Genomic DNA, 11439 nt, shown 5'->3' with positions numbered 1-11439 from the left:
ATTTCTTTTCTTTTCTTTTCCTATGCTTTCTCGGCAACCAAATGGGGTTTAAGTCTTGACTTTTTAGTTAAAGTGCTCATGAACATCATCTAAAAAAACATACTATTTACCTAATTTTAAAATGAAAATTGTAAAAAGAAAAAAGAAAAAAAGAAAGCCAAATGTCAATTTTTTACATTATCATTTTTTTAAGAAGTTAAAGTTATTACCAATTATATTATAAAAATCTTGTAAACTAACATGTTAATGAATATAATTCGTGTCATGTAAACAAGGTAATAAATCAATTTCTTAATTATTTTTCTATTTTGTGTTTAAAAAGTGATACATTCATTTAATAAAAGTAGTGTGTAACTTCGAGTATATGCACATGTCCATTTAAAAACAATCACAATTATATATAAATATATATATATATATATATATAATTTAGAATTTAATTGGATCTAGACTCTTCAATTTTTGTACGAAATAATTCACTTGCTACAAAAATTAAAATATTAGATGGGATATATGGTGCAAAATTGAACTCCAATTAAAATTCAATTTAGAATCTAATTGAATTTAAACTCTTTGATTTTTGCACCTAATAATTCACTTGACACACAAATTTAAAAATTAGATAAGACACGTGGCGTAAAATTAGACTCCAATTTAGAATTTAATTAAATTTCCTCTCAGTTTTGGCTATATATATATGTTATGTATATGTATTGCAACCTACCGTTACTCTATTTAAAATTACATGTTGTTCATGAAATCACAGTCCCATATATGGCCCTTTTTTAGGAGCCACTATCTCATAAAAAAAAATAATAATAATAAAAAAGTTAGTATATTGCAATGTATTTGGAATGGCGAGTCCATCAGTATTTGGAATCAATTTTTTTTTAAAACCTTAAATTGGACACATGGTGCAAAATTGGACAACAATTGGAATCAAGTTTAGAATCTAATTAGATTTTCTCTCAATTTTGGCTTTAATTATATATATAGACTGGTTATTGGCCTGTGCGTTGCATGATTATTTTTGGTAAATATTATGGCTAGAGAACATTTTTTTGGGGAAAGAAACTTCTTTCATTTTTATGTAGTGATTTAAAAAAAATACAATGAAGGGTTTTATGATAAATTTTGTTAATTTTATGAAATACATTTATATAAAATAAAACTCATAAAATGCATAAGCTATTCGTAAAGGTATAATTCATGACTACACATGAAATTTATTGTATTTTTTAAATTTCTATTAGCTAGATCACATTTCTTAAATAAACTAAATAACCATTTCATCACACTGTTATGCACGTAATGATTGGAATGTTGTTAGTTAGTACATGATCACTTGATAAACAATATTGAGTAAAAATTATTGTAATTCTATTTAAGAATTTTTTTGTGAAATTTTCATTTTCTTGTCCATTTTTTTAATCTAATAGATTTAATTTTTCACATTAGTTTAATTGAATAGTATTGTGTCTATACTTTTTTTCTTAACTACAATTGATAATTCACAAATGAGTAAACAACTTATTGAGTATTGCAAAAGATACAAATATGAACATTAACATGAGCATGAGCATGAACATGAAGGGAGATTTATATTCATTTTTTTGAAGAAAAAATGTACCTACAGAAAATTCCAAACTTTATTAGGTAAAGAAGAATCAGAGTTATAGATAGCAAAATCAGTAAACCAAAAATTTTAGGAGTTTAAGAGGAGCCATTACTCATTTGAAACAATCCAAAATATTCAAGGACCAAAAAAAAAAAAAAAAACCATCCACTCCACACTTCTATCGCAACTGCTTTAGCTCAAGGAAAACAATATATATCTCTATATTATTTATTTATTTATTTAGAAATAATTACAATATGCTGTTAACCCCGCAATTTGAACATTTTCTTCCTTAAACCCCAGACACTTTATGTATGGGGAGGTACCAATTCAGCTACATGGCCCTCGACATATATATATATATAAATATATATATATATATAAATATATATTTATATTTATATATCATTTAATAAATATAGAACTTCTTTAAAAAAAAAAAATGTTTATCATAATTAAGGGAAATCCTAATGGGTACTTAACTTGAGCATATGTGGAAAAGGCATATACATACCACAAATGGTAAAGGAGAAAGAAAAATTTGTTAATTCCTTTTAATATGGTTAATTGCTTTGCCTCAATTAGTTGCCCAAACAACATACCGCTTATTCATATCATAACCACAAATGACAATACAGCATTAGCTATCTATAATTGCTAATATAAAAGTATAGATTTCTTTAATAGCTCTACCTTCATTTCTTTTGGCTAATATTTCTTTACTGAATCAAAATCAAACCACAAAAATTATATAAAAATCACCAAATTAGAGTTTAAAATTATAATTAAATTTTTAAAAGAAATCTAGGCACAATTGCACAAAAATTCCCTGTAACTAAGTCACACTTAGGAATATTGGACTCTTTTTCCTTTGTATAAATAGGGGGGTCCCAATAGAATGAGGGGGCTAACAATTTTCTCTCCAAAACATTTATTGTAGGAACATAAAAGTTTTTCATTGTAGACTTTTCACGATTAAAGAACATGACTTGCCAGCTAATCAAACTAGAGTTTTTAGTACCTACATCAATTTCACAACATCAAAAACAAACCCCAGTGTATACAGTGTCAAATTCCATAGTCTCCTGTTACATCAAATGAGTGTTTAATTTTTCTCGCAAAGTATTGAATAGAAAAGCTGTTGGGCCATAGTCTTAATTACAACTCTCAATCATGTTGGACTTGCATAACACCTATCAACAACGTATCGTTATGAGATGCAGAAAAAATTTGGAGTGTACACAACGTTTAGTGTGGATGGGAAGAAATTTTATTTTATTCCAATTGGTTAGGTTAGTAAAGGACCTATCCCAATTTAATGATCCTGGAATTTTGTATACAAGTAATAATCAAGAAAACTTCCACCTAAAATAAGTTGGACTTTTGGCAAGAGAGAAAATTGATGTCTAGACAAATCAAGCTAAGACCGACCAAAATGGACCATACTCTTAATTTATTATCTCTATTTGTTCCATGTACAAGACTTACAGTCAATGCTTGGCATATAAAAGTTGAACATCTTATCTAAAGTCAATCCTCTGAAAGCTTGAGAAAAAATTCATTTAAACCAACACAATATATAAATTATAAAGGAATCAAAGAAAAATTGTCAAAAATAATGAAAATTTAATCTATGCTTAAATTCTTATAAGGATGAACACAATAGCAATATCCTTTTTTAAAAAAAATATATAGATAAAAAAAAAATCTATGCTTATTTTGTATGTATGATAAAGTCCTATCACAAAGTTTTTTAAGACTCATGTTGATTAGTGATTAGGAGTGTGGCTCTTTCTACCTCATGTTTATCCTAGGCAATTTTTGCTTGTCCCACATTGGAAAGATGGCCTTCCTCTTTCTACAATAAAAGGATGGAAACTCATGTTTATCCTACATTGGAAAGATGACCTTCCTCTTTCTACCTCATGTTTATCCTAGGCAATTAACCAAACTAGTGGTACTCTTTCTAATTGGCTCATCCCTTATAAGGTAGAAAGAGGAAGGCCATCTTTCCAATGTGGGACAAGCAAAAATTGCCTAGGATAAACATGAGTTTATTTGCACTATAATATAATGACAAATGTCTTTCTAATTATAATTTATTTTTGTGTCAATTATATTTACATGCAAATTCATACCTCTAAAGTTTAAAAATATAAAAGACTCAAAAGTGGAAACACAATTAGAATCCAATTACAATTTAAATTAGTTTTTAATTGTACTTTAATTGATGCCAAGCCTTTATTTTAATGTTCTTTTTTATTTATAAGTATTTTAATGTTCTTAATTTTAAGAAACTCAACGCAAAAGGAGAGGCGGAGATCATAATAATAATAGTACCTTATTGTTACTTCTTCAATCTCAACATAATATTTATTACTTCAATTGATCTTGAAATTAGTGTTTATTCACCAATCTAGACCCATTTCATCCATAATTTATAATAATCTAGATCGTTTAAAATGTTTTTGTAAAGACCTATTTTTGACTTCTCATTGTTTTTCTTATAACTCATTGATCGTTGTACGTGTAAAATTCTAATGCATTGTGAGATTTAAAATTAAAAAAAAAAAAAAAGTTTGAAAAATTCAAGTGCTCCTTATTATTTATCGCGACAAAGACATTTTTCTTTATTTTAATGATTTGTTATTGTGAAGTTATATATATATATGTGTGTGTGTGTACCTTTATATATATATTTTTTTCAAACTAGTATGTTAAAGTAGAAGTAGAAATGAAGTAGAAAGAAAATCTAATTGAATCCAAATTAGATTTCAATTGAAGTCTAATTTTGTGACTATGTGTCCCAAAATTTCTCCTCAATTTTGATGTCAAAGGTGAGGACGAATATTAACACTCACCTACATAGGTAAGATTACCCTCCCATTTCATTCCCCCATGGCCGTGTGTGTGGGCTACACTTCAAATGGCCCTACGGGTCCTTCACTTACTTGTGTAAGCTCCTACCAACTTATTATCACTCCATTGCATTTACACTTATTTTATGAATATGCTATTCCTTAAAAAATCCAATTCTTAAAAAAAAAAAAAAAAAAAAAAAAAAAAAAAAAAACTATAAATCTTTAGTTAGTGACATAAAAACCAAGTACCAAAAGGCCGATCGCATGTTAAACGCAAGGACAATGCCATTGCTAATAAGCTGGCCATATTAGCCAAGCACTCTATTGTTTCTCGAATTTGATTAAAAGACATCCACAGTAATGCTACCAATCTTGTGATCGCTGACAGAAGTTTCTGTCAATTCAATAAAATTACTGTCAGAATTCTAAAAAAAAAGAGACAATCTGAACAACTCTTTATCAATAAGGAGATTACACACTTTTTTTAAAGAACAAAAAAAAAGTTTACGGCTTAACAAGATATGAAAAGAATGAAAATCTTTTTGTTAGTGGGACTTTGTTTAGCAACACGTCTGCATTAAAGTTGACGTCTGTGTTTTTTGGGTCGTCCCATGGCATTGTTTATGGATCAGCCAAAACACAAAAACGTGTGAACAGTAGCAAATGAACAATGTTTTACCTTTTAAAAACTATTTTATTACAGCGTTTTCAATAATAAGTTTGCGTTTTTTGTTAGTGGGACTTTGTTTAGCAACACGTCTGCATTAAAGTTGACGTCTGCATTTTTTGGGTCGTCCCATGGCACTATTTATGGATCAGCCAAAACACAAAAACGTGTGAACAGTAGCAAATGAACAATGTTTTACTTCTTAAAAACTATTTTATTACAGCGTTTTTAATAATAAGTTTGCATTTTTTGTTAGTGGGACTTTGTTTAGCAACACGTTTGCATTAAAGTTGACGTCTACGTTTTTTGGGTCGTCCCATGGCACTGTTTATGATTCAGCCAAAACACAAAAACGTGTGAACAGTAACAAATGAACAATGTTTTACCTTTTAAAAACTATTTTATTACAGTGTTTTCAATAATAAGTTTTCAGTTTTTAGCAAATAAGCGGTATCCAAACAGACTCTTAGGCTTTGTTTGAGAGAAGGGAATGGAAATGAATGAAAAGAATAATTTTAGAATATTCTTCCATTCACTTGTTTGAGAGCTTTAATGGAGGAAATTGAAAGTTCATTCCCTTATTTGGGAGTTTAAGTGAGAGGGAATGAAATGGGTAGGAAGGAACACTCATTCCTCTCTATTCCCTTAAAACCTTAAATTTTCATTCTCCTCGAAATTGAGAGAAATGAGAGGGAATGAAATTAGATTTAATGGTTTTTTTACTAAAACTCTCAAAATATCCCTATATATTTAACCATTTATTTTAAAATAGGAGTCTAATAGTAATATTGTCATAAAATAATTCAATTTCATTTCATTCCCTCCATATTACTCACAAACAAGATTACTTACATTCCATTCATTTGCATTACTTTCCATTTCTTTATTTTAAAACATCCAATCAAGGTTACTTAATTCCATTTTATTCTATTTTTTTCTATTCCTTTCTCTTCCTTAAATACATTCTATTACATTCCTTTCCATTCTCTTATAATCATTCCATTCCATTTCCTTATGAACTCCCAAACAAAGCCTTAGGCTAAGTTGGTTTTTTAGTTTTCTTTTTACCAAAATTAAAAATAGTAATAGCCAAACTTAAAATCCAAGAACTTCCTTTATTTTATTTTCTCTTTATATTTTTGAGAGAGTTTCAACTTATGACGTCTGCTCTTAATGATAACTATTTATCATCAAATCAAGACACCAATCAATTTTTGATATAGACGGAAAATGAATCTCAAATCTCTTATTCAATTATGAGAAACTTTATCAGTTGAGCTAAATGAAACACACCTTTATTTTATTTTCTCTTTAGTTTTGTGTTTATCTGTTCTATTTGTTTTTGGCTTCTCAAATCTCTCAATCCATAAATTTCACGTTTTAAAAGAACAAAAAGAGGATAGCCGGGGCCCAGGGATATTAATTAATAGTCAATAGTCACTAGTCATTTATGGGGAATGAAAATTGAAAAGAATTCCAGATTTGTATAAAGACATACGAGATTGAGTTTGGATTGCATTTTTCCTGTTGACTAAAGCGCGTCTGCGTTTAGGCAATGTATGTTTACGCCGTAAGTACGAATTTTAGTAAGTCTTATAAAAAAATTGGGTATTAGGTTACTATTTATCCGTTTAAAACTTATTTTGTTTCAACAATAATCGATATTTTTGATTCTCATTCTCAGCCAATCACCACAAACAAAATTAACAATAATTTGGGGACACATTTAAATGTGTGTTTCCTTGTTCCTACGTTCTTCTTTGTCTCCTCCTTGGTCGTCTTTTCCCACTGAAACTCAAGAGCAATGTCACTGAGGCCCACTTTATTGTACCGACCCAACTTCAACTTTTTTCCCAGTAACACTCCTAAGCTCAAGCCTATAAATTCTTCGAAGTTGTTTGTTGATTCATCTGTATCAAAGTTGAGTTCTTTAGGTGGGTTTGTCTCAAACAAAGGTTTTTCTGACATAAATTATAGAATGTTGGGTACCAACAACATGGTTCAATTGAATTCAACTTGTGCTCTCAGAGGTGATGAGGGCGATGAAGGTTTTCAAGTGCTTGAACAGGAAGCAGTTGTTAATGGGTTTTCTAAGTTAAGTCCAGAATTTAAGCCTGATGGGCTGGAAGCCACCCTCAATCAATCGGTTGGTATTTCTGGATTCTCTTAAATCATGGTTTTTTCTTTTAATATGTTGATGTTGTTGTTGTGTGTGTGTGTGTGTATAAGAAGCTATCACTTTTTATAGAATTATTTTTGGATAATTTAAAGTAATACTGTTCTAATTTTTTTGGTAACTTGGTTAAGTTTGGAGCTTAAAGGTTAAAATTTAAAGCTGCCATTAGCAGTTCTTGAATTTGCTACAACATCTTGTAATTTATAGCTTCAATACTTCAATATGTTTGGTAATTAAAAGTACTTATATGAAAATGCATTGAAGAATAAAATTTTCGCCCATGGTGGCAATTGTGAACCATTACAATGAGGAGTTATAATTTCTTTCCATGATCCTATAAGCAGCGTTCTTTCTAGTACACTTGCATCAAATATGTGGAACACTTAGATGCTAGGATAGAATCCAAATTCTCATCACATAAAAGTGATAGTGAATCAAACATCTGTTTGATGCTTTGATTGGAAAAAATTATAAAAATGGTATGCTGCTGCCATTTTCTCTAACTGACTACACCTACTTGTTCGACACTATACTTCAAACCTGACACTTTTACCATTCAGCCATGGATGATTACTTGCTTAGTGGGTATCCTCATTATGTCTTACGTAAAACATATTACTCTGTTAGAAATTTACTTCCATTCCAAATACACAGAAGTTATGGAACATTTCACATGATAATTGCAGGATGTTGCTAATTGCACATATCATGATCTCATCTAGTGTTCCTTTCTTCCTTTATGACTTCATTTAGTGTAAAATCATGCTTACAATCTTTTTTTAATTATTATTTTGTATTATACTTTCATTAAAAATAAAATAAAATAAAAAGATGTTTCTGTATTATACATATACTTGAATCTTATTCTTGCTCCCTTTTCCACGTTCATGTCTCTGCAAAAGAAATCCTTCAGCTGTATTTGAGGTTCCTAAAATGGAGATTGATGTGGGATTGAGCTGAATAATGGGAGATTAAACTGTGGGATTGAGCTGAATAATGGGAGATTAAACTTAGTTTTCCTGAAATTCAAGGACATAGTACTATTAATATACTTCTGTAGATACCACACTGTTGGGTCTTGCAACCGTAACGTGATGGTTTGCTCATCTTCTCAAAGGTGAGATAAAATAACATTTTTTTATGACCTTAATGCTTCATTGCTGTTGGTTTACAGAGCAAGTGGCTTGTAGCTGCCCTTTTTGGTGGTGTCATTCTTTGGAGGCATGATGTAGAAGCTATGTGGGCTGCTATGGGGTCTGTTGTAAATGTGATGCTCTCACTTAAGCTCAAACATATACTAAACCAAGAGCGACCTGTTTCCACATTGAAATCTGACCCTGGGATGCCATCTTCACATGCGCAATCCATTTTCTTCACTGTCACGTTTACTTTTCTGTCAAGTAATTTTCGTCCATTCTCTTTATTTTAAGATCACTTATGAATGAAAATAACTTTATGATTTATTGTATAACTTCATTAATGTACAATTTTGTGATGCTACATGCTAGGCTTAGTGTATAATGCATGAGACCTTGTAGCATTTTCTAAAACATATGCTCTGTACTCAAGTTCAAAGGATAATTTAGGAGTTATAGCACCAAAAAAATAAATTAGTGTGAGCATGTCATTCTATTGTTGGTAGCCTAACATATCGAATAGAATACCCCTCTTATTTCCTATCTTAAAAACTTTGAAATGATTTCTCAAAGTGGGTTGATGTTTATTCTTCATAGGATGTTATAGGATATTTTGTATTGCCTGTAGAAGAATTATTGTCAAATTCCTGGTATTGATGCTCTCTCTCTCTCCATCATTTCTAGTGATGGCTCTCTCATTTGTATAACTCCATTTTAGCAGATTGTGCCTTAAAGCATATGCCTAAGAAAATGGAATGATCGCATTTCTTTAGAACATCCTATTTAGTCTCTTTATATCTTCCTTTAGATTCCAACATGGGCTTGTTTAAAGAAAACATGAGAGCAATTTCCTTGTTGGGCTTAGAATATATTGGTGTGCAGTTTCCTTGTTTTTTGTCAGTAAAATATCAATATATGTTGGCTCTATTGTAGAAAATCAAAGTTTGTTTTTCTGCTTGCTGTTGCAGTTATTGAATGGCTAGGGATAAACGAAATCACCATAGCAATCGGTGTTCTTGCCTTGGCATTTGGTTCTTACCTTGTAAGTATTCTCATCTGGCTCTTATTAAAGTCAAATGAAGCATATTATACCTGCTTTTTTTTAGCATAGGTTTCATATATGAATGTTGATATTCTTAAAATTTAGTCACAGATACTATGCTAATCTGGTACATTCCTTTCCACTCCTGTTCAGAAACCATAGGCCAGCTTAGTATAGACCTAGTACGGTATTCTAGCTAAATTTTAATGGATTGTGCCATGGTGACTATCGCAATCCTCCAAATTTTGAAACCATATATTTGGCACAGTTTCACCTTGATATGTAAATGGGATCAAAGGGTCAAATCAACCGGGTGGCCCCAAATAAGCCCAATGGATTTTTATTTTTTAGTAAAAATTAATGAAGTACTTATGAACTAATCTCAGCCTTTGATAATTTTTTTTTTTGTTGGGTTGAGGGACAACTTAAGTCTTCAATATTATACTCCTAATAGAATATTCAATATCGAACACTTGTTGATTGGGGTTACGTTTGGGATTTGAGAAAAAGTTAGCTTATTTTTGCTCCTAAAGTGGGTCCCTTTGTACTTTTAAGTGGGTCTCATTACTCCAAAAGTCAGCTTTTAACTTTTTTTCTATGTACTTTCAGGAAAAAGTTTTCCGTTTTAACAAAATAAGTGATTTCCAAATGAACCCCGGGAGTAAAAAATAGGAAGTCACAAAATTTTCACTTGATTATCATGATTTTAGATGTTATATAGATTATAGAGAACTAAATTAATTCATGGACTAATGACCAATGATGATTGCTTTTGTTCTACAGCTGTAAGTTAGCTTTTTATAATAAATTTGCATTGTGACACCTCAAAGGTGGATTGAGTAGGTGGATATTAGAAGAAATATTGTTCAGCTCATGGTTAAGTAGAAACAAAAATTCCCAGCACTCATGGAACCTGAAAGGATTTGGAAAAAAAGAAAAAGGAAAAAGAGAAATGGTTACTGAAATATTCTTCCCATGCTGATGTTTATCTTTCATTGGTGTTTGCAGTCATGGCTACGGGTCTCACAACTCTTTCATACAGTAAGCCAAGTTGTCGTGGGAGCTGTCTTGGGAACCATTTTCTCTATTCTGTGGTATTTGTCTTGGGATGCTATTGTGCTAAAAGCATTCAACTCCTCGTTCTGGGTTCGAGCAATTGTTGTTCTGGGAGCTGCTGGATTTTGCCTAGGCTTTCTTGTACACGTAGTTCGTTATTGGCTTAGGGATGAGGATGAAATCTCTAAATAGAAAGATGCCTTGCAAAGCTGAGACTCAAATTTTCAAAGTAGCTTAAGTAATGAAGCATGAGATGTGTGCGTGTGTGAGCATACACACAAGTGCACACATCATGCAGTAAAGGCCTGAGCCTTTTATCTTACAAATTAGATGGTAGCGGCAGAGAACTGCCAACTGCTTGGAATACTCCTTGTACATCAGAGTAGTTAGTGTCATACTGAAAATTTCATTGATTTAGAGTATGTAATTGTATCACAGATTAATGGAACTTGTTTGGGGTCTGGATATACCTAGTGATTCGGACTTCAGAGTATTTTATTGTATGAGTTGTGGCTCCCCCACCCCCTTTTCTCCTAATGACTCCGTGATAACCAAATCCAAGGCCATTCTCTCTACATTCTGTATCAACTTATCAATTATCATTCCTTAAATTCCTATGATTGAAAAGTGGCGACATTACAGGGGAAACCGCCCAGCACGTAAGACAAAAGAAATTGACGTGATGTATGTTAAAAAAGAGTGATCCTGGAAATATTACACATTTGACTGCTTAAGGCTTACAAATTAATGTGTCATTTATCACACAATAGTAATTAAGATATTTATTTACTATGTATTGAATTTGTATAAATCATATTCATTGTTACGTCAAATTTTTAATTATATTTGGATAACTACAGTGCAATGCTGAAGGGCCAGCTCG

General features: G+C 31.0%; 1 protein-coding gene across 1 annotated transcript; it reads left to right on the top strand.

Moving 5' to 3' along the window:
* Positions 1-6870: 6870 nt before the first annotated feature.
* Positions 6871-11131, top strand: LOC115994655 (lipid phosphate phosphatase epsilon 2, chloroplastic). The gene is made up of 4 exons (XM_031118871.1): positions 6871-7292; positions 8497-8722; positions 9427-9500; positions 10509-11131. Exons 1-4 carry the CDS (start codon positions 6951-6953, stop codon positions 10746-10748), a joined length of 882 nt encoding a protein of 293 aa, XP_030974731.1. The 5' UTR covers positions 6871-6950; the 3' UTR covers positions 10749-11131.
* The last annotated feature ends 308 nt before the right edge of the window (positions 11132-11439 follow it).

Source organism: Quercus lobata, chromosome 6, assembly GCF_001633185.2.
Source record: "Quercus lobata isolate SW786 chromosome 6, ValleyOak3.0 Primary Assembly, whole genome shotgun sequence".
Lineage (NCBI taxonomy): Eukaryota > Viridiplantae > Streptophyta > Magnoliopsida > Fagales > Fagaceae > Quercus > Quercus lobata.
The sequence above is the reverse complement of the archived record's forward strand: the minus strand, read 5'-3'. Positions and strand labels throughout refer to the sequence as shown.

Coding starts and splice junctions, on each gene's coding strand:
- LOC115994655 (XM_031118871.1), top strand. CDS start 6,951: ATGTCACTGAGGCCCACTTTATTGTACCGACCCAACTTCAACTTTTTT. Junction 8,723..9,426: donor CACGTTTACTTTTCTGTCAA/GTAATTTTCGTC, acceptor TTGCTGTTGCAG/TTATTGAATGGCTAGGGATA. Junction 9,501..10,508: donor TGGCATTTGGTTCTTACCTT/GTAAGTATTCTC, acceptor TGGTGTTTGCAG/TCATGGCTACGGGTCTCACA.